The sequence below is a fragment of the Thrips palmi genome, unplaced genomic scaffold, assembly GCF_012932325.1.
Source record: "Thrips palmi isolate BJ-2018 unplaced genomic scaffold, TpBJ-2018v1 HiC_scaffold_16, whole genome shotgun sequence".
Lineage (NCBI taxonomy): Eukaryota > Metazoa > Arthropoda > Insecta > Thysanoptera > Thripidae > Thrips > Thrips palmi.
The window spans coordinates 4647907-4670916 of record NW_023144625.1 but is presented as its reverse complement, the minus strand read 5'-3'; the positions used below and the strand labels follow the sequence as shown (position 1 = coordinate 4670916).

Genomic DNA, 23010 nt, shown 5'->3' with positions numbered 1-23010 from the left:
TACACGCATGTATCACCGTAAAAATGGTCATACACAAATGTATCACCGGAAAAAAGGTCGTACACAAACGTATCACCGAAAAAAGGTCGATACTTCCCCAGGAAAACAAGGGCCAATCCTGCTGATGTCTCACCTTTCTTCCGGTGATACATTTGTGTACGACCTTTTTTCGGTGGTACATTTTGTATCGCCGAAAATTGGTGAGATGTCTCACCCTTTGACTTAAAGTGATTAAGTTCAATAGTAAGCGTGTGAGGTTTTACGACTCAAAGTGCCACCGCCACCAGAGAAGGCAGTCCGTTAATCTGTCCGTTCTCCCCGTCGCTGCAGGTCGGCGACGAGATCCTGCTGCGCGTGTCCTCCAAGGTGCCGCTGCGCCAGGCCACGCTGGTGGTGCAGGGCCCTCTGGGGCTGCGGACGGTGCGGGACCTGCCGGCCGGCCTGGACGCCAGCAAGGACGACGCCCAGCCCGGCGCGGCCGGCACCACGGTCCGCGTGCGCGCCACCGCCGACATGGCCCCCGCCTCGCGCGTCGCCGTGTACGGAGTCACGGCCGACGGCAACCTGGTGGCCGACGTTTCCGCCGTCAAGGTCAACGCGAGCCTCGCGCCGGTAAGTGCCGCCACGGTGACAACGGCTTCCATGTCCTTCGGCGACCGTGTGACTGCACTGAGATTTAAAGTGTCATAACTGAGGGGGCATAAACCACACGTGAAATCCTGTGTACACTCAATAGGCCGAAATCTTGTGCGAAATACCTTGGAAATCTGGTGAGATCTAGCAAAATCCCATAATCTGTTGAAATCTCGCAAAGTCCCTCCAAAATCTCGCGAAATCTGGCATAAATTTGACGCGAAATCCTGTGAATTCTCGCAAAATCTCGACGAAACCCGTACCTTTGAAGAATTCTGTGTACCAAAAAATATCAAGTGATTGACCCCCTCGGCCATAACCGGAACTTAGGTGAGATATTTCCAAGGAAAAATAACGTTGAATTTCAGTGTACACATTTCTGAATTCCGCATAAATTTTGATTCGAACTTCACTGGTGTTTTGAAGAATTTCCTTTAAACTTAATCTAAATTTCATGAATTTTGTCACAAGTTGGCTAAAATTGGAGCTTGTTTTAGACTTTTGGTGTACAAATCTTAAGATTTGTTTCCCCTTGAGTATTTTCATCTCCCCAGTTTTGGTGGGACTCACTTCACCTTTCCAATTTGATTGATGATACTGCCTAGCTTATGGGCAGCAGACACCTCTATCGCCCAAACTTGGGTGATCAAAGAATCCTCACCTAAGTTTCGGTGAAAACTAAATGTAACTTAAAATATAACTTCAAATGAATAAAACTTAGGCCCCTTCACTCTAACTGTTACATTTCAAAACGCAAGCGAGCCGCAGCCGCAGCGGACGCGTTGCGCTGTCTCCCCGGGTGGGCAGGCCACCCAACGGGCACGCGACCGCGCTGCAGCGCGTTTGGTTGCCTGCCCACCGGGCGTTCCTCGCCTCTGCTATGACAATGACAGTGTACACAGTGTACCACGAGTACGAAGCGTGTAGTCATGATACCAAGCAGTTCTTCAATGCATTTGGCTTCATTTCCTTCATTGTTACGAAGCAGTGCTTCGTAGACTGTTTAGAGTGTATCCACACCCAATTATGACCAAGGGAAAATAACTTTCAATTTCAGTGTTGAAAGTTTTGCATTCATATGGATTCTTGGAAAAAAATTCGGTGATTCACAGCCAAATCTCTGTTTATTTAGGTTCAAAATTTTACCGAGTTGTGAAGAATTTCTTTAATTTTGACTAAACTTCTTGAGTTTGTTCAAGAAAATTGACTGCAAAATTTATGATTGCCCATGAATTTTTTTGTGTACAAACTTTTTGGACTTGTTTCCTCTTGGTCTCGACAAACGTGATGAATCCGAATGTGAATGGCGTTGCAGGTGGCGGTGCGCATCCAGCCGGGCCGCAGCGAGCCGGGCCGCGAGGTGGAGGTGTCGCTGTCCGCGCGGCCCAACGCCACGGTGGCGCTGCTGGCCGTGGACCAGAGCGTGCTGCTGCTCAAGCAGTCCAACAACGGGGTGACGGCCGCCGACGCCTACAACGAGCGCATCAGCTACGAGTCCAAGGCCAAGAAGCCCTGGGGCCCCGGGTCCGGCGCCGAGAGCCTGCTGGGCAAGTGGAAGCGCTGGTGGTACTCCGTGGAGGAGGTGCTGGAGGTGAGTCGCCTGTCTCTTCACACTAAATTCTTATGGACTTTTTTATGCATAGTTATACATGCACATGGACATACGTCCATATGTTATGTATAATATTATGCATCACTGTGTACATTTTATGCAGGAAGATGCATAAAATGTACACTGTGATGCATAATTTTATACATACCTTATGGACGTTTCTGCGCATGCATAACTATGCATAAAAAGTGCGTTCTTATGCATTTAAAAAGTCCATAAGAATTTAGTGTGTTCAGCAAAGAATCGAGCGCCACCATAAGCTGGGATAATATGAGGCAAAAGGGTACTTCGGAGAAGAGCTGGAGCGGAAGTTGAGAAGAAATCAAGAAGAACAAAGTATGCGAAATGTGTATGAATGAGCGTCTGCGTCGCCGTTCTGCCGCTTCCGCAGAGTTACATTCTCATACAAATCCGGCGTTTCTTCTTCTTGATTTCTTCCGGATCAGCTCTTCTCCGAAGAACCCAATTTTGGGGTTGCATGAGACCCTTTTGGGGCAGTTTGAGACACAGTTTAAACACTGGCATAACTAAAGCGTAATATTGCCCTCGGTTTTCAAGCGCAATCAGTTGACGCTTGAAATCGAGCTTGCAGGCTCATCCGCCAAGATTCCCTCTATCTAAATGCATGGGGGAATTTCCGGAGTATGCTTTATTTCGAGTGTAAGATCTTCAACCGTAACTTTATGCTCAAGCGTAGTGTTACGCTTTAGAATTACCAGTGAACTAACTTATTTAAGCTATCGTTGAGGCCCCTTATGCGGCAAGTTCAAGATCCCTGCCAGTTTGGTCACTTACAGCACTAAAACACATGATTTTTTTCTTGACGATACAATTTTTCGACATAAAGTTTTACAGGAAAGATTCGTTATTGTGTCCCAAACTACCCCCAAAATTGTCTCTCTTTGCCTCAGTTTACGGAATCACTATCATATCGTTTGTTTTACCATGTTAGTACTGCTTTTTTAAAAACGTGCTGGTTTGTTTCCATAGGACGCTGGTGTCGTCTACATGACGAACGCTAAAATTGTGCGGAGGCTACCAGAGCGTAAGTTTAAGCGTGAGTTTTTTCGGAAGCCAAGGGACTAGTTTGGCACACTGTTAAAAATAAATGGGAAAATCCCAAAGAAGCGTTTCGAAGCTTATTCTTCGGGCATTTACGGGAGCTTCGGGTTTCGATAATATTTTTGTACTGTAATTGCACTTTTAAAAGTCGGCGCAACTGCGAAGGAAATGAAGGAATTGCAGAATTTCTTTACATTAGAAAGAAGTGATTTCGCATTCTAACGTAGACTTAATGCCTTTGTTTTCTTCGGATTACGAAACGATGCTTCGTAAACCATTTTCTATGTGCCGGAAACTCATTTCATTAGGAAAACAGAATGTTTTGGAATTTCCTGATGAGAGGCAATTTTTTTCCCACATGTTCTTTGGGAATTTCCAAGGGTTTCATTTTTTTAACCAGTGCACCACGTTATGTACTTCACGTAGGATGTCCAGTGCGTGTTGTGTGATGCTGTCCCTCTTTGCAGCGGTGCTCTTCGCGCTGGGCGCCCCTGGGGCAGCAGGCATTGCCGTGCCCGAGGCTGCGCGCCCCATGGCGGCGGCCGTCCCAAGCTCGGCGGCCTCGTTCGCAGGCGCGGGTGGCGCGGCGCCTCCGCCACCCAGGCTGCGCACGCTCTTCCCCGAGACCTGGCTCTGGGAGAACTTCAACTCGGGGTGAGTCAGGGTGCCCGTAAACTCACGGAATCCAAAAGCCACGAGCGCATAGCGGCACCCAAAACCCAAGGGTGGTAAAATTTCAACTTTTGAAGGCGTTCCAAGTGTGGTACAAAAATTACCACCGATTGAAAGCAGTGAAGTTATCACCTTCCACAGTTGTATCGCCTTGAATGTTCCGTTTGGAGGGAAATTTAAGGCGGTACAGCGGTAAAAGATGGCAAATTTACCGCCGTCAATGGGCAACAATTTTAAGCAATTTACGCTGAAGCGGGAAAAAGGCGGAAAAACAATTACCGCCTCCGTAACACCATGTTTACCGAGGGGTGAATCACTAGTGTACTCATGTGTACAAATTTGCCCGTACTCATTGTACTCACAAGTTTTAAAAAGGTGAAATTCTCTAGTTTTTTGACCGATTAAACGTCGAACGCCGTTAAAAACGCCAAATAAAGCCTAAAAACGTTTTAAATTGTGAAATTTATGAGTAAAGCAAGGTGTACTCACCCGTATTCATGTACTCATGTGTACACCAGAACCCTGAGTGAGTCACCCCTCGATGTTTACCGCGTTTCGATTTCGGGTGGGGGATGCATCGCAGGACACGTGATGCGGTGTTCGCGTTTCCGACGGTGCAGAGTAACGCCCTATAAAACGCCAACATAAGTTGAATCTTTTGGATTGTAAGCTTCAGACTGTTTGCTCTTGTCAAAACGAATCGTTCGGCAAGCGTCCAAACTGGGCCTCGCTGGCAGGTCTCAGAGCGCCTGCCCGCTAGGCCACCAAACGGGCGCCAGCGGGTGTTGTGTTGCTTAGCTCAGTCATCCATTACCATTAAGGGCTAGACCACACAGGCAAAGCGGGTCCGTTGTCGCATTCTCAATCACTGGTGTATTCGGTAAAAACATAAAAAACAGGTTTAATTTTTTTTCTTCTTTAAATTCAACGATCAGAGGCACGGTTATGGTTTTACAACTTCATACGTGCGAGAAAGAGAAAATTGGCACGTAACAGATCATTATTTCCTCCAGTGCTGACGGCAACGTGACCCTCAAGAGGGTCGTCCCGGACACCATCACGTCGTGGGTCGTTTCCGCCCTGGCCGTGGACCCGGAGCAGGGGCTGGGACTCAGCGACACCACCAAGGTACGAGCAAAGGTTCATCAAGAACTTAGGTGGCTGATTTAAACTCTATTCGAGTGTAACAAATGTAACGTGTGCACGAAGCTGTAGTGTGGGCATAGTACATGTTCGAAACAAGATTTCTTGGGAGATCTCAATCAATTTCGTGCCCTTTTTTTCTATTTGTGGGCACTAAAGTTGTCTCAAAATTTCTCGAGTGATTGCCCCCTCCAAGTTATTTAGGCCTGACAAGTACACATCCATCCATCTACTGGATCGCTTGTCGTATTACACTCCCATAGGTGAATACTTCCCCAAGTACACTCCCTAGCACACATGGCTTTTGTATGTGGTAACACGGACGGTGTGACTGACGCATGAAATCTAAACCCTCTGGCGTTGCAGCTGACGGTGTTCAGGCCGTTCTTCGCCACCCTGAACCTCCCCTACTCCGTGATCCGCGGCGAGACGGTCCAGGTGCCCGTCATCGTCTTCAACTACATGGACGAGGACACCACGGCCACCGTGACCCTGGACAACGAGCACGGAGAGTTCGAATTCGCCGGCAACGCCGCTGGTAAGTTTTGGGACCAAGGGGCTATCCACTTGTTATTTTGGTACTACACTTCCTGGATTCTTACGATTTCTGAACCAATCCACCGAAAAAGAGAGTATTTTCGAAGAATATTCTTTGCATCAAGAACCTATATAGCCCCAATCCGACTGACTGACTCACTCACTCACTCACTCACTCACTCACTCATAGAAATGTTTGGGGTCAAGGAGTGGTCGTAGAGACATGCGGTTTTTTCCATTCGATTCCAAATTTTATGGGAAAATTGGGAAAAATCCCAAAAGTTGAAAATTCCTAACCGTTTCCGAGCAAACCTACTTAATCTTCAAAAAAGCGGACTAAATTCCTCACAGTTTCCGAGCAAACCCACTCAATCATCGAAAAAGGGGACCGACCGACTAAAAATTTTTATTCGCCCCATCGGTAGGTCTGGTCGAGACATTTCCGAAACTGTGCCGCAATCGGGTCCCCGTCACCGGCAACATCCCAAAAAACGATATTAAAAAAATATAAAAATAGGCCTAAATTCAACAAAATCCACTCAATCTTCAAAAAAGGGGACCGACCGACTGAAAATTTTTATTCGCCCTATCGGTAGGTCTGGTCGAGACATTTCCGAAACTGTGTCGCAATCGGGTCCCCGTCACCGGCAACACCCTCAAAACGATTAAATAGGCCCAAATTCAACGAAATCCACTCAATCTTCAAAAAAGGGGACCGACCGACTGAAAATTTTTATTCGCCTAATCGGTAGGTCTGGTCGAGACATTTCCGAAACTGTGCCGCAATCGGGTCCCCGTCACCGGCAACACCCTCAAAACGATTAAATAGGCCTGAATTCAACGAAATCCACTCAATCTTCAAAAAAGGGGACCGACCGACTGAAAATTTTTATTCGCCTAATCGGTAGGTCTGGTCGAGACATTTCCGAAACTGTGCCGCAATCGGGTCCCCGTCACCGGCAACACCCTCAAAACGATTAATTAGGCCTAAATTCAACAAAATCCACTCAATCTTCAAAAAAGGGGACCGACCGACTGAAAATTTTTATTCGCCCTATCGATAGGTCAAGTCGAGACATTTCTGAAACTATGCCGCAATCGGGTCCCCGTCACCGGCAACGTCCTCAAAATCATCAATCAAGAACCTACATAGCCCCTAAATCCGACTGAGTCCCTCACTCACTTTTTTTGGGGTCAAGGAATAGTCGTAGAGACTTAAGGTTCTATCCATTCGATTCCAAATTTTATGGAAAAATGGGATAAAATCCCAACAGTTGAAAATTCCTCACCGTTTCCGAGCAAACCTACTCAATCTTCTAAAAAGGGGACCGACTGACTAAAAATTTTTATTCGCCCCATCGGTAGGTCTGGTCGAGAATTTCCGAAACTGTGCCGCAGTCGGGTCCCCGCCACCGGCAATGGGGTAAATAATCATCAATCATCAAGAGCCTATATAGCCCCAATCCGACTGACTGACTCACTGACGCACTCACTCACTCACTCATAGAAATGTTTAGGGTCAAGGGGTGGTCGTAGAGACTTCCATTCACCTCTATCCTTGTCAAAGTAGTCTTAAATATTTTCCGGACCTTGTATGCACCCATTGACTGCCACAGTAGCCAAAGCAATACAAGCTATCTATTTGGGCAGTAAAAGTATAGCTTAATTATATGGTCAAAAGTTGTTAAATAGACCGTTCAAAGAAGCAGTACATTTACTTCCTTGGAAAATTTGCCTTTGGTCACCTTGGACGTACTGAAAATACTTCGGCACGCGCCCCACACATGCGGGGGTCTGGGGGCGGAGCCCCCAGCGAGCAGCGCGAGTTTGAGTGTATATGTACCCATCACAAGTACGATGACTCTCCACTGAAAGTGTCAGGATTTTTTGCAAATTAACTATTGGAACGAATGATTCCCAGGACTGAGTGTACATACACACGATTTTAGGAGTGCGTAACTCTCCGGTTAGGACAGTGGACAAGAATTCTTATAAAGAACTCTCTGATGTTGGTGTGCGTTAATTTTGCGCGTCATTAAGAGTTCCTCTGTATTTCACGAGAGTCAACATTCCGAAAATGAACATAAGCGCACATTACAAGTACATGCATGCATGAAAGATCGCCGTCTCAAAGTTTCTGTGAAAACTAGAACACAAGACTGGTCGTAATCAAGGTTCTCAACAAAATGCATTTTTAAAAAGTTCCAAATAATCTATTAAAACTTAAGCAGAGGGGCACGCTTACAACTTTCACTGCAAGAAAAGTTGTGAATAGTACAACAAAAACTGTACAATTAAAGTGCAACAGGCATTGTAGAAAGTACAACGAGAATTGTACAAACCACAACGAGGCCTGGACTTCACAGCACTCATTATGCCGGTTCCATTGTACTTTGTACAACAGTTGTTGTACTTTAAAAGTACAATTAAAACCTGATAAAAAACTTGCCAGAAATTTGTGTACTTTTGTTGTGGTTTTTTCTTGCAGTGATTTATGGGGCGTTTTGAGCGTAATAGTTCCGAATTTTCGAAGTATCTTAGTAAGCTTATCCATGCTAAAAGAACTTTTTTATACCGCACTCTTAAAACCTTACGAAGTATTTTGAGCATACATATAACAAACTAAAATACTTTGTTATACGAAGAAATAGTAATTACGAAGTATTTTCTTTGTAAGCTTACGTATGCTCAAAATTCTTTGTTAAACAAACTTCTTTTCTTTGTAAGGCCCAAAATAGTTTGTAAGGTTTTCTCAGTGCGAGCTTCTTTATTTTGTGGGGCCCATAATAATTTTCTATTTTTTTTTAAAGTGTTTGTTGAAGTTGCGAGGCGCTTGTCTGACGGTGGGGTGCGTGTTGCCAGGTGGCCGCGCTCGCCGCGAGGGCGCCAAGAGCCAGACGCGGCAGGTGAAGGTGCCGCGGCAGGGCGCCGCCTCCGCCACGTTCGACATCACCCCCAGGAAGGTGGGCCACGTGATGCTCAAGGTCACCGCCGTGGGCGACAAGGCCGGGGACGCACTGGAGCGGCCCCTCAAGGTCAAGGTAAGAGAGAGACGGGAATGCTTAAGGATAGTCGATTTTGGAATGTTTTGCTTCAGAAATCTTGCACTACTTAGGAAACAAGAAACTTCTTGAGGTTTGAAACAAAATAAAAAATGATCTCGTGGCTCGCGCGCTAGGGTCGTCTCTGTCTGTGGATCAATGCTTTGAGGTTTCCGTGTACGAAAGGACAGGAGAATGCACGAGGACATCAAAATGAGTAAGATTCACCCTTTTATAAATCATTTCATTAGATATCAGATTAAACAATACAAACTGGAACGTGTACAATTTAATGGAACTTAATCAAAGCATATTGCTGCTTTTTTTTTCTAAAGCAATAACAACATAACAAAAACAAATCCTTGCGTTAAATTAAATACAAATATCATCCCCGTGGGGACTAGGCAGGCACATTCTCTTCTTGAACGACTTTTCTTCCGGCTTCATCGGATGACAGAAGGTGGAACAGATATCTTGATGTCAGCTTGTGGACGTGGCATGCTCAGGTTGGACAGCATTGAGCTCAGGTCGCTCAGCTGTTCCTCTCCGATGCCAGTTTCGGCACAGATGGCTGAAACACAAAACAAGCAACTGTTAGTTACCCTATTGGCTAAGACATCACTCTCATTCAGGTTGTCATTCACTCTGCAGATGCTATTTCTAGAGCGATATGCTGAAAGGCATGTCAAAACAAATCTATTTAATTGGTAGATCTTTTAGAACGAACGGTGAGCATAAAATATAAAAAGTCATGAAAATGTCTATCCAAAGTTTGAATTACTTTCCGAAAGGACCTTCACTTTCTTGAAATTGATTTCCACAGCCAGAATTCGTTAGAAAGTTTTCCACAGTTCGGAATGACTTGTTGAGTTTCATGGCCAAAACCTTCATTTGAATTGTGTCTTTGTGCCAAAATCCTAGCCATATCTTTAAAAAGACTCGTTTATTTGTAGAGTATTTAACACAAACTTTTAACTGGACATCTCTCATTTCCTAGGCTGATACGTAAAACATGCCCTGGGAGCATCATATAATAAAAGTTAAATTTAAGATGTCGCTAAGCTTCCAAAACAGCCCTAAGCATCCTAAAATTTGTAAAAATATTTTATCTAAGAAAATGTGCTTTCTGTCATAAGATGGTTTTTTCGGGCTTTTAGTAATGCCATGGTTTATGAGCCACATGAGTCAAGCATAGCATATATAAAACAAGTTTTGATAGCAGACTTTTCTGCATGAAGAAAAAAACCACAAGATTCCCTAGGAATATCTTTCAAAATTAAAGTAGGTTCATCTTGTAGTAAAAAATCCTAGCACGACTGGGCAAATCCATTCCCAAAGTTAGGCTCCGACTCTTATTGGTTTCTTGAGTAAAGTAGATTTACGTAAACATTTGTTTGTTCCCCCAAAAATCTCCTCACGTCAAAGGAAACAAAAACAAGAAACAATTTCAACAATTGTGCCGTCAAAAACATAAGTAAAAGCTATGGTTGCCCATCTAAGTTAAATCTAGGCCAATGTTTGTTTTTTTATGTCAGAATCTGAAGGCTAGGTACATTCCCTGAATTCCATTGAGAATTTTGGAAAAACAGTCAAAAGTTGCTCTAAGTGACCGTAACTTGAAAACTAAAAAGAAAAGGTACAGGGCGAGTTTCCTCAATGTGTCAATAATTTGCAGGCAGTTTGGGCATCCCTAGGGGACCATTTTTCGCCAATGAACTAGTGGGCGCAAACGTCTAGGTATGGAGATAATTGGTGTTTTGCAATTGGATTTTGCGCCTACGAGGTAGGCACCCGGTGCCACTGAGGGTGGCAGGACCTGTCGAGGGGGTGTCGCGGGACTAGCAGTACTCGCGGGAGTGCCACTGACCTCGCGGAAGTATCCGAGGAATCCCGCCACCCTCGCAAAGACAGCCGTGAGATCCACTGTAACGGGGACCACCATGACAGCCTCTTCAGACCCGGGGCAACCCCTCCCAAAAGACATTTGCAAGGTCCGCCGCACCCCTACGAGACTCGAAGCACCCCTCCTAGACCCGCGACACCCCCACGCGAGGCCCTGCGACCATCAGTGGCTGCGGGTGCCTACCTCGCAGGCGCGAAGGCCAATTACAAAACACCAATTATCTCCGTACCTAGACGTTTGCGCCCACTAGTTCATTGGTAGAAAATGATCGCCTTGGGGTGCCCAAACTACCTACAAATTATTGACACATTGAGAAAACTCACCCTGTAGAATCTTTTCCTTGGAGAATGCGTTTTACCATTACAACAAAAAAAAATTTAAGTAGCTATGACTTATATTGGAAGTGTTTTTTTTTAAGGCACATTTTCTTCCTTTTAAAACTTTCTGTAACAAATACTATCACTACTGTCACCCAATAAAAAGGAGAAACCTTACCTGCTGGCGACAGCATATTAACTTCGAAGACGAAAGAGCCATGCTTGTTGGGGTCCGGGACGAGACGATCGGAAGCCACGTCTTTGAGGCGCTGGCAGCGGTGGCAGCGAACTTCGAAGACGGAGGCCAGGCCGTACACTGTCTCTCCCTCGATGCACCCGAAGCTCAAAGGCTCCTTGCAGCCATCACACCACATTTGTTTGCCCACGAAACGCAAGTCCATCACTCGGCTGCTGTCTGCCAGAGGATAGGTGCGCTCCGAGGCTGTTTTCTTCGTCTCCTGGGCAGCGGCCTTGGCGTCGGCGTTCTCTCTCTCTTCAGCAGCTCTTCTCTTGGCGACGGCCTTCTTGATGCGTCCGTTTCTGCGGCCTGGCATGATTGCAGTTGGATGTGTAGCTGTCGGAGTTGACGAAGACGGTGCGAAGCAGGGAGGACGGAGCACGACTGACTGGACTGAGGGGCGAGCGTGAACTGAACTGAACGACGGGAACGGGAACGGCCCGGTGGTTGGCTGGCTTTGGATTGGTTGCCAGACCGGGCCGAGTAGAGTGCGCTCAGGTCACAAGACTTCGGGGGTTGTCGGGCGGTGCACCCGAGCCGCGATCGCGCCCGAATGCGCCCGAGTGTTCTACCCGCTCACGATTCGTCTTTCCGAAGGGAGCTTGCATGCCGGCCATGGCCGGTCCCTGCAGGGACCCTTCTTCCGGGAAACCCTATCCTAGAAAGGAAAGGGGCTTTGCTCGGCGGCGGCGACCGAATGCGCGCGTTTCGCACGCAGAAAATTTTACCGCCTGGAAGGACCCAATGCGCCGGGTCCAGCAAGCCGGGACCGCGGACCTGTTTCTCGTGTTTCTGCGAAAATATGGCCGTTTTCATGATCAATATAAATACGGAAACATTAAGTGTGTACATGGGTTCATTTGGGGCAACTGCGGGTGTTTCGTACTCCGAACCCGTTTTCTCTGTACCTTTTCCGTGCAAAACTACGGAATTTTTTTTTCAGAGCGCCGCAAAGCTACTTTCAGCAGCTAGCCTGCAACTTTTTATGTGTGCCTTGCTTACGTCACCTTTTCGTTTCCAGGCGGAGGGCGAAACGCAGTACCGCAACAAGGCCATCCCGGTGTCCCTCGTCAAGGAGAAGACCTTCAAGGCGATCGTGCCCCTCGAGTTCCCCGAGAACACGGTGCCCGACTCCGAAACCGTGGAGGTGTCTGCCATCGGTGAGAAGCTTGTCTTTCCTCCAATGTTATCTTTCAATACTTGAGGCCATAGGAGTAGAGCACCTACTTTGTTTGAAGAAATGTGGAGATGTGGTGATTTCTGACCGACATTTTTGATTTCCAGAAATCGTTGATTTAACTTATGTTTCTGGTGGCGAAGTGTTCATTCACACTAAATGTTAAGAATAAGTGTTATATTTCCCCCCTTTTTTTTAGCAACATTTGAAACAATTTATGTTTGACCGTAGCTGTGGGTGAGGCAAAGGTTTCGCAACGTCTCCCTTCGTATTGGCCTGGACCGAACTGTCCCAATATCCGTTTCACGGGGCTGCGGCAGGTACACCGTGTGGTCCGAGCCGTGGGAGAGACCGGTGGCTATTCTCAGTAGTTCTCCCTACGTCCAGTATTGAGGCCGGATTAGGGCCTATGGAGGTTTCCGTGTTCCTCCTTCTCGGACCGCCGTAAAGCCGGTTCAGGTCAGCGACCTAGTTTACAATGTTATGCATAATTTTGTACGAGACATCACGTTTTTTGTGCCGATAAACTCTTTGTACAAATTTCGTACGATAAACTGGACATGTTTTTCCGAACTTTTTTGTAAAAATCGCGTACAAATATGTACGAAAAATTCATCTTCACCAAAAAATACGACGTATGATGTCTCGCACTTAAACATTTTGGGTGTAACCTGCCCGCATTCGAGGTACAGAACGCCTACCCTCTAACCCATGGTTGTAAGATTTGCTGACGCCTTCCTAACCGTTGACTGTTGCGAGTGGACGGTGAACTTTTGGCTCATCTTCAATTTTACACGTTTTGTTTTCCTTCGACGTGAGAACCTTCATGAGCATGATTGAAATACCGTATCACCTCGAATATCATGATGCGTTGCCTTGCAGGCGATGTTCTTGGACCCAGCACAGCCAACCTGGATACACTCATTAGGATGCCTTTCGGGTGCGGCGAGCAGAACATGCTCAACTTTGTCCCCAACATCGTCATCATGAAGTACCTGAATGTAAGTGTTTTAGCACCGTGTCGAACTTAATGACTTAGCATTGCTTATGTTACAAAATTTTGATCATGTGGTTTTTTCCCTCTTTTTTTTGCTTTTTTTCCCTTTTGTACTCTGCAAACTCAACAGTGTACTCAGGACACTCTCTTGAGCGTGTACTCAAGGGTACACTTTCTTCAGCGCGTGCTCACAAGCACACTCCCACGAGCGTGTACTCAACTGCATGTTTCCAGGATCTGAGCACACTCTCGTTAGAGTGTACTCATGTAAGCACACTCTCGTTGGAGTGTACTCTTCTAAGGACACTCTCGTCAGAGTGTACTCATCTGAGTACACTCCTGTCGGAGTGTACTTGTGAGTACACGCTACAGAGTGTGCTGAGCACACTGTTGAGTTTGCAGAGTAATCCTGAAATCTTAGCCGTGTGACACTGCCTAAAACGGACGCCATGACCCGTACTCTACCAACATTCACTATCTTTCCAGCACACCAACAAGCTGACGCCCGTCCTGGAGCGCAAGGCGCGCTCCTTCACGGAGATGGGTTACCAGAAGGAGATGACCTACCGCCACAAGGACGGCTCTTTCAGCGCGTTCGGGGAGTCGGACCGCAGCGGCAGCACGTGGTGCGTGAGGCGGAGTGGGTTCGATTCATGGGATACGACCGTTCGGAGGGGATTTACACTGTGAAAATTTGTTGTCACTTCATGACTGAAACGTGGATTGTATTTTCATCACTTTCAAACGATGACTCCTATACTTTTTGAATGGGCGTGACAACAATGTCATCAATTGTTTTGATGACATTTTTGTAAGGAAAATTAGCCTTGAAATTGTCATCAAGTGACGACTCAAATTTTCTCAGTGTAGCTGAGAAAAGGTCGCGTCGCGGTTGCAAACTCAACAGTATACTCAGTTTACTCTCTTCAGCGTGTTCTCTTGAGAACTATACTTATGCTACCAGGCGTTGGGGTTGTACTCGGCTGAGTAGAATCTTGTAGGAGTTAACTTGTGAGCAGTGTACTGATGAGTTAGCTGAGAAGTTATGAACAGAAAAGGAGCTAGGACATATCCAGAGTTTTGCTGATTTACACTGTTGAACGACTGTCAGAAACATGGTACTAGGTTCATTATTAGTGTATTGGTATGGCCAGTTTAACTCTTTATAAAGTACGGCCAACTGATCCATGAAGCAGAAGAAGGGGATCACTCAATTTCCATCATTTTTCAGGAGAATAAAAAAAAACTGTTTGCAGGGAAAAGTAAATCCAAACAATAAATGATGCAAGTGGATTTGTCAACAGATCATTAGTAGCAACTGTGAAAGTTTTCAATAGTGTAACATCACTCTGTAGACGGTTTCTGTGATTTAAATCTTTACGTTAAAATAGACTACGGAACCATGTTCCCTTTGTTCTCCAAAACGAGGTGGAATTTGGAGACAATTTGGAGCTGAGGCCTGTTTGGTACAGTTGTGGAGTTACCTCTTTTTCCAAGTAGCTTTCTTAACTAAAAGGGGAGCTAAGTTGAGTTGCCTCCTTTTGAATCAGATTCTTTTTGCCATTTTGTGCAAGGGAGTCGTGTGGAGTTCAGTTGAGTGATCTTCATTTTCCGATGAAGCTTAGACCGTTAAAGGGGCCAAGTTGAGTTATATCCATCTTCCTTGTGGATTTCCCCCTAAAGTGCTAGGAATTTAGTCAAATATTGTGATGTCATGATGCAGACCATCCTAAGGCACAATATTAAAAACGAAGCTCAATTTGGTGATAAATCAAGTTATTCCCTTTTTCCGCTTCATAGACAAACTTTTCTTGTTTTCTTTTTTTTCACGGAGGAATAACATTTTGACATTTGCGCACATCAAATAGAGTATAAACATTTTTCTTTGTTTTATAAACATTTTTATCAATTTCATTTTGACCTAACGTTTAGTCTTGACAAAAAAATTTAGAGCGCACAAACGCTAATGAATACTGATAAAATGTCGATTGAGAGATGAGAGTGTTTGCACTCTTAAAACCTTACGAAGTATTTTGAGCATACAGAATACTACAAACTAATTTACTTTGTTATACGAAGAAATAGTTTGTAAAGTAGGAAGTATTTTCTTTGTAAGCTAATGTATGCTCAAAATACTGTGTTATAACAAGCTGCTGTAATTTGTAAGGCCTAAAAATGTTTGAGGATTTCTCAGTGTGAAGTACCGCTTGCTCTGTCCAGGCTGACGGCCTTCGTGGCCAAGTCCTTCCGTCTGGCCAAGTCGCTGGTGCCGGTGGAGGAGCGCGTCATCGAGGAGGCCCTGGAGTGGCTGTCCAAGCAGCAGGCCGAGAACGGCTCCTTCCCGGAGGTGGGCACCGTGAGCCACCGCGACATGCAGGGCGGCTCGGCCAAGGGGCTCGCCCTCACCGCCTACGTGCTCACCGCCTTCCTGCAGGAAAAGGTGAGCGCCGAGGGCACAATCGCCATTCGAACTGCATGTAAATGTCTTACGGTGAAAGGCTGCACCAACATATTATGGTGGAGATTTCCTCCATAATATCAACGAAATGCGTCAAAATATCTAGAAGGTACAGTGAATTCTCAATGGTATGTTCAATGAAGTGAGCTGCACCACCGTAATATGGAACATTTTCACCACAATATGGAGAATCTTCACGGTGTACTGCCCCTCACTCCCATTCCAGGAGCGTGTCATCCTTTGACCCTTGTGTCACATTCGTTTGGATGTGACTCAGCCTTGAATTAGTTAATTCACATTCTCACCATGATGCATAACATTGTGCTGAGCAATAAATAACTGTGCTGACGCCTTTCTTTTGCTTGCCTTGCAGGACGCTACGTTCAAGCACCAGGACGCGGCCAAGAAGGCCCTCGACTACTTGGTGAAGAACATGGCCAGCCTGGACGACCCGTACGCCATCGCTATCACCACCTACGCCCTGCACCTGGCCGGCCACCCCTCCAAGGACGAGGCCTTCAAGATGCTGGACGCCAGGGCCCAGTCTGCGCGTAAGAGAAGCGTTCCAAATCTTCGTCTTTTCAGTGTTTAGGTTCAGTTGGGTTAATTTTGTTCGAGGGGTCAAAAATGGGCGAGCTGTTTTCTGGGCAGGATTTGACATTTTAGAACTTGTGGCAGTAATTCTCAACATTTTCCCCATATATGCAGCCAAAAATTTTCGCTACACCACGTAATATTCCTCCTCCCCCTCTCCCATGAAAATAATCACAGCCTCCTTTTAAAAACCCTATCAAATTCTGGAAAAGGAAACATAAATCCTAACCTCACCTCAGTTACACCAACAATGCGAGTTGTGGATGGGCCATTTGCAATAATATCGGCGCCACCCGCCACAGCTGTGGTTGAGTCAGTTAGTCAGGTCAAGCCCCTCGCTACCGTGTGTCGAGGCGTCCTTCCTTACCTCCAATTAAGCATTAATCTCCCTCACCCTTCCGAGAAGGAATTTTCCCCCTAGCACACGGCGCCTGCAGGCCTCCCTCCGTACACCCGTGCAACGACAAACAGGCGGTGGGTTTATCCAGCTTCCGCGAATCTGTGCTCCCGGCAGCTCGGCTTTGCGGCCAACGGGGAAGACGCCGCGACCCCAGCTACATGGGGTGCCCAGAAACTGGGCGCCTTTGTCGCCCACCCCACTCTTTAGGGTGCCAAATGTCGGCCAGTTTCTGGGCACCTTTGTCGCCCAGTCTCGGGGTGGACAAATCATACAGTAACCGGCCCTCTCCCATGGTAGAGCATGCTCAGGTGTCTAGATCCTGGGCGACTAAGGTGCATAGATTCTGGGCACCTACGGCACCTCAGACGCTGCTGAGCCATGGCTGAAGGCAGGTTTCTTAATGGTTTGTCCACCCCGAGACTGGGTGGCAAAGGTGCCCAGGAACTGGGCGACAAAGGCGCACAGTTTCTGGGCACCCCATATTTAGAGTGTAGGCCAGCTTTCCTACCCCTCAAAATGTTTCCGCGACCCCAAGGTTGAGAACCGCTCACACTAAATGTTTATGCATAATTTTGTACGTGCCACTTGCACGATTTTGTGCATGCGGGGAATTTGCATAATATTATGCGTGAAAATGCATAAATTTATGCAAATTCACGCACAGTTTTATGCACGACGGCACACAAGTTTAAAATTATGCATCACCACGTACAAAATTGTACATAAACATTTAGTGTGCTGACTTATACTGTACCAAATTTTATTTTTACATTAAAACCCTGGATGAAAGCACCATCTTTGGTTTGCCATGAGTCCTCAAATCACATCCTTTCCCGGAGACAGCTGTCCCAATTTTACCCCGGGTCCCAAAAGTACCCCAGCTGACCTCACACGTGATTTTGACCTACGTCATATCTTCGTGTAATGCAACCAACTTCTATTTGTCAATCTTAAGCCCGTTTTGTTTTTGTTCACTTTGCTGCCAACACCCTTTTTTATACTTTTTCTAGTGCTAGACCGCTAAACCTCCACACCAAATGTTTAGGTAGAATTTTGTACGTACAACCCACACGATTTTGTGCATACGTGGAATATGCATAATATCATGCGTGAAAATGCACGAATTTATGCAAATTCACGCACAATTTTATGCACGACGGTACGCAGGTTTAAAATAATGCATCACCACGTACATAATTGTACATAAACATTTAGTGTGTCTTAACAGGGCAATGCACTCCAAATCTAAAGGCGGTAATTTTTCCACCCTTCACTGGCGGTAATTTTGTATTGGCGGTGTCCACGTTTTACCGCCAATACGAAGGCGGTACAGAAATTACCGCCCTAACAGAACCGTTTGTACCTCCTTTCGAGAGCTTTACCCCCTTTTTCTTGGCACTCTGAGGAAACGTTACTGGCGGTAATATTTTGTACCTCCTTTTACGCACCATCTAAACGGCTCGCAATTGGGCGGTAATACACTGTACCGCCGTTTTCCTTCGGTTTGTAGAGTGCGTAATTGGCAGGCTCCAGATTTTACCGCCAATACGAAAGCGGTACACGTTTTACCTCCTTCGCCACACCGTGTGTACCGCCCATAGATTTGTAGTGTGATCGCCAAAATCTTGTTGGCTGAGCGATAGCGAAGCCTGTTACTCCAGTGGGGTTGAAAAGTTTTTTCTGTCTGTCTGTCTGTCTGTCTGTCTGTGTGTCTGTGTGTCTGTGTGTGTACACTACTCCTCCTGAACGGCTCGGCCGATCCGGCTGAGATTTTGCAGGCTTATTAGGTATGTCCTTGGCTCGGCACACGCGAAATTTCACCATCCTAGCTCAACTGGTTCAGATTTTATAGCCGAAAAACACCTAAAAAACGGCGAAAAATCGAGTTTTCTGCAGGTAGATCACCTCTGTCTTGAAGAAAGTGGGGTCTGGGGGGCTCCGCCCCCCAGCCCCGACAAGTCAAAAAGTGACAAGGGTCATGGTCGTGTTATCTGCCGATGAAGCAACTCTCTAGAATTAAGGGGGGTCTGGGGGGCGGAGCCCCCCAGCATGCAACACGGAAGAAGTAACCGCGGATGGACAAGCCAATGCCTGCCGAAGGCAGGCTAGCGCCGCAGGCCAAGGTAGGTACGCCAGGCGCGGATTGAAGGAACAGGCCGCGAGACATCGCGAAGCCTGTTACGACAAGACGCGGTCTGGCGTAAACCTACCTTGTAATTTGCTTCGTTGTATGCTTGCGATGAACGCTGCGACATCTCAAATCTCGCTGCATAACAGTTGAGAAGCTCATGTGAATGCTCGTCTTCCTCGCAGGCGGACTCCGCTGGTGGAACAAGACTGAGAAGGCCGACCCCGAGAACCCCTTCTGGGGGCAGCCCAACTCCGTCAACGTGGAGATGACGGCCTACGCCCTGCTGACGTACCTGGAGCGCGGCCTGGCCGAGGAGGCCTTCCCCATCATGCAGTGGCTCATCGAGCAGCGCAACTCCAACGGCGGGTTCGCCTCGACGCAGGTACTGTGTTGTCAACGTTCATTTTCAATAAATTGCGCACATTTTTTTCAACATCTTTTGTCAAAATTAATTTTAGTAATTACTTTGAGTCTCTTTGTTGGAATAGACTCAGAAAGGTTCCAATATTCTAAGAAAATTTTCTGTTCGATGAATATTGAGATGCTGTGGGCCATAGGAGGACGAGAAGTCAAAAACGGTGTTAATTTTGACTTCTCGTTCTTCTGTAGGCAACGGCATCACAAATTCCATCAAATTTGAAATTTCTTTTCATTTCCTTTTCATGTATGATTACGCATGCACAGATACGTACGTGAGCTAAGTGTCCTAGAGTCCTTTAGGACTCTCAGTTAGGTGTGTATAATGTTATGCATCACTGAACATTTTGTGCATGAAGATGCATAAAATGTGCACATTACACTCTACAAAAAATGTCCTGTCAACGCCGTTAATTTATTACCAATGTTTGCTGTTTTGCAATTCACGGCGTTTGCTGTGAACTAGTTCACGGCGTTCACTGTGATCTCGGTTACAGTGTTCACTGTGATCTGGCCACAGTAAACGCCGTGAATTGGAGCCTGATTTGCAGTACTTCGGTGCTTAGCGGCGTCAAACTCACAGTGTTTACTGGGGACCAGATCACAGTGAACACCGCGAACAAGATCACAGTGAATCCCGTGAGCAGATCACAGTAAACGCTGTGAATTGACCTACAGTGAAAACTGGTAATAAATTAACGGCATTTACATGACATTTTTGGTAGAGTGTAATGCATAATCTTACGCACACCTTACGTACGTATCTGTGCATTATTAAATATGCATAAAAAGTGCATAATTATGCATTAAAACAGTCGTTAAGAATTTGGTGTGACCAGCTAGGCGCCTGCAAACGAAGGGTAGGCCCGCCCGCAACACAGCCCGTCCCAACGGGTGGCCTATCCTAAGTTCGCAGGCGCTCTGAATCAGATCTGTCTCAGATGTCGCAAGAGTTGCCTACCTACAGGGGCAACGTGCGACTTGTTCTTATTATCTGCATTTTCGTTCGTACTTTCTGACAAAAATAAATTTCTAGATAATTTTAAGCAGTAAATTGTTTGTATCTAAGAAGGAAGTATTAAATATTATTGTTGTAGGCGATTTTATTTGGTTACTGACGATAAAGCCAATGAGAGGCTGAGTGGCTTGAGATGCAATAAGAGGCTCTGATGTCTGTACAAGGGCTTGCCCTCAGACCTGTTTAATATTGAGTATATCCGTGTAATAAAATACAGTGCTCAGGAGAGGGACGATCCCGTACAGAAAAATTCAGTACGCTTTTGGGTCGTTTTCGGGACGCTTTTAGGTCGCTCCCCTGTCGACTAGGTCGCTTTTGATGCGCGCGCAGTGAGACTATTACGCTTTTGGTCTTCGAAACAAGGAGGACTGGTTCGCGAAGGGTGCGCTTTGCCGGGACTGGGGCGTGAATAGGACGCGTCGTTGGCCCGTCGGAGGCGTACTAGTTCGCTAAAGGTTCGCGTGCGAAGGGACTAGGTCGCTTTTGGTCACCGGCAGAGCGGACTAGTTCGCTCGGAGTACGCGAAACGCGGCCTCATCACGCCCCAGTCCGCCCTGGACGGGTACTAAAAGCGTACTGGTGCGCTCTGCCGGTGACCAAAAGCGACCCAGTCCTCACGAACGCGAACCTTTAGCGACCCAGTGCGCCTCCGATGGGCCACACGCACTGCCGTCGTCTTAGAGGCCGCACATTCTTCTTGCCCTCCGGTACCCTGTGCGAAGAGTTTGCCATAAGGGGCATATTGGGGCCCCTTTGAACTACGTAGCCTATGTCTCTACCGTAGTTTAAAATCATGGTAAAAGTAATCCGACAGTTTCAAATGCTGCCTGATAACAATCTGCCAGTAAGATACTAATGCCACGTCGCCAATCTAGTCACTAAATAGATTCAGCTTTGGTAACAAAACAACACACTAAATGTTTACGTACAATTTTGTACGTGGTGATGCATAATTTCAAACTTGTGTGCCGTCGTGCATAAAATTGTGCGTGAATTTGCATAAATTTATGCATTTTCACGCGTAATATTATGCAAATTCCCCGCATGCACAAAATCGTGCAAGTGGCACGCACAAAATTCTACATAAACATTTAGTGTGAATGACACAGTGCCGATATGCAATTTTCAGCTCGTGTAGTTTTCTTCGGGCCAAACCTTTAACTCGGGGTCAAATTAAAACAATTTTCCCGTAGCACTCTTGTGCGCTTGTGACGAAGTATCTAATCATGATATCCGCGTCGAAAACCGCATCTCTCTATCTTTATTCTGGCGCCCTCCAGAGAGCGAAGACTGAGTGCGAGCGGAGCGCTGGGCGCCGAGCCGCGCTGAGCCAGTGAAGAGGCTCGCCTGCGGGCCCAGTCCTCGTGTTTCAGGTTAGCGCAGTGGGCAGCGACGTCGACACCGAGGATCCAGAGGAGTCCACATCACCGAAGGCCAGTGGTTCGACTACCATCAGCACCGACGCCCTCAAAAGAAAATGCCAGCCCCTCCCCCAGTGTCGGCCCTCTCTTTTGACTCTCGGAATCGGACGGGGACTAAAAGCGTACTAGTCCCCCCCCTCACCGAAAGCGAACTAAAAGCGTACCGATCCGGCGCGGACTAGGACGCTTTGAGGGCGGTTTTTGGTCGATTTGGGCCAGGAAGCGGACTAGTCCCCTCGTCGGAGGGGACTAAAAGCGACCTAGTCTACGCGTACCAAAAGCGTACTGTTTGGGGACTAAAAGCGTACTGTATTTTTCTGTAAGGGATGACCCCCCCCCCTTTTTTTTCCTGGATCCGCACCATGATCTCTGTTTGTTCCACCTGACTGAAATCTCCTGTTGTGCTGTCCCTGCAGGACACGGTGGTGGGGCTGCAGGCGCTGGCCGCCATGGCGGAGCGCATCGCACTGCCCTCGGGCGACATGCGCATCGTCTTCTCGTACGCGGCCAAGGGCGCCAAGCAGGACACGCCTATCGTGGTGAACGCCAAGACCGGCTTGGTGCTGCAGCGGCACGAGGTGAGCAACCGACAGTTTAACCCCAGCTTGCCGATATTTGGCAAGCTTGTGCCGTTTTCAGGCTAAAGGTTGCCAAAATCTTGGCATTCAAAACGGCTTGCGAAAATTGTGGCAAGGAAACCTTTCACTGCCTTTATGCTATGTTTACTTACTACATTACTAAGCACTTTTTTGTGCATAAGCTTCGCATGAAATTGAGCATGCGTTTCGAAATGCACGAATTTGTGCGTTACTAAGCGCACCTTTCTTGACGGACTTGCGCGCCTCTTGTCCTAGCTGCCCCGCGACGTCCGCGAGGTCGAGCTGGCGGCCGAGGGCTCCGGCTTCTCGCTGGCGCAAGTCTCCTGGAGCTACAACGAGGCCACGGTGGGCAAGCACCCACTCTTCAAGCTGCGCGCCGAGGTGGCCGACAAGACGACGACCAACTTGCTGGTGCTGCGGGTGTGCTCCAGGTAAGACACGCACCCCCGCCAGGGACTCTACACACAAGCGCTCCGTGCACAGTGGGCCAGAAGACCGGCGCCGGCCGTCAAAATCCCGGACGCGTTTTGAGCTCCAGAGTCGCCGAATGGGACTCGAACCGAACGTGTGACCCCAACGATGGCCGGCAAAGTCGTGCTACCTTCTTTTGTCATGGAAAGGCTAATGTATTGGGTCTGCA

General features: G+C 47.0%; 2 protein-coding genes across 5 annotated transcripts in view; one reads left to right on the top strand and one right to left on the bottom strand.

Moving 5' to 3' along the window:
• Window positions 1-23010, top strand: part of LOC117642142 (pregnancy zone protein-like) — a 43085-nt gene that overhangs the window by 18227 nt on the left and 1848 nt on the right. For 3 of the 4 annotated variants that reach the window (XM_034380024.1, XM_034380023.1, XM_034380025.1), the window contains exons 10-24: window positions 331-612; window positions 1949-2224; window positions 3236-3302; window positions 3775-3961; window positions 4993-5107; window positions 5489-5660; window positions 8522-8700; window positions 12180-12318; window positions 13218-13336; window positions 13819-13958; window positions 15553-15772; window positions 16164-16341; window positions 19098-19297; window positions 22188-22349; window positions 22626-22801. In XM_034380024.1, coding sequence (XP_034235915.1) covers window positions 331-612; window positions 1949-2224; window positions 3236-3302; window positions 3775-3961; window positions 4993-5107; window positions 5489-5660; window positions 8522-8700; window positions 12180-12318; window positions 13218-13336; window positions 13819-13958; window positions 15553-15772; window positions 16164-16341; window positions 19098-19297; window positions 22188-22349; window positions 22626-22801 — 2612 coding nt within the window. The remainder of the gene's footprint in view (window positions 1-330; window positions 613-1948; window positions 2225-3235; window positions 3303-3774; window positions 3962-4992; window positions 5108-5488; window positions 5661-8521; window positions 8701-12179; window positions 12319-13217; window positions 13337-13818; window positions 13959-15552; window positions 15773-16163; window positions 16342-19097; window positions 19298-22187; window positions 22350-22625; window positions 22802-23010) is intronic. The other variant, XM_034380026.1, reaches the window with a different exon arrangement.
• On the bottom strand, window positions 8989-11767 carry LOC117642143. The gene is made up of 2 exons (XM_034380028.1): window positions 11099-11767; window positions 8989-9271 (listed from the first exon to the last, which is right to left on the bottom strand). The coding sequence occupies exons 1-2, from the start codon at window positions 11472-11474 to the stop codon at window positions 9144-9146; spliced, it is 504 nt and encodes a 167-aa protein (XP_034235919.1). The 5' UTR covers window positions 11475-11767; the 3' UTR covers window positions 8989-9143.

Bases quoted from the DNA above. Each gene is read 5' to 3' on its own strand.
- LOC117642143 (XM_034380028.1), bottom strand. From the start codon at position 11,474: ATGCCAGGCCGCAGAAACGGACGCATCAAGAAGGCCGTCGCCAAGAGA. The intron at 9,272-11,098 runs GTAAGGTTTCTC...TTTGTGTTTCAG, and splicing joins TAATATGCTGTCGCCAGCAG to CCATCTGTGCCGAAACTGGC.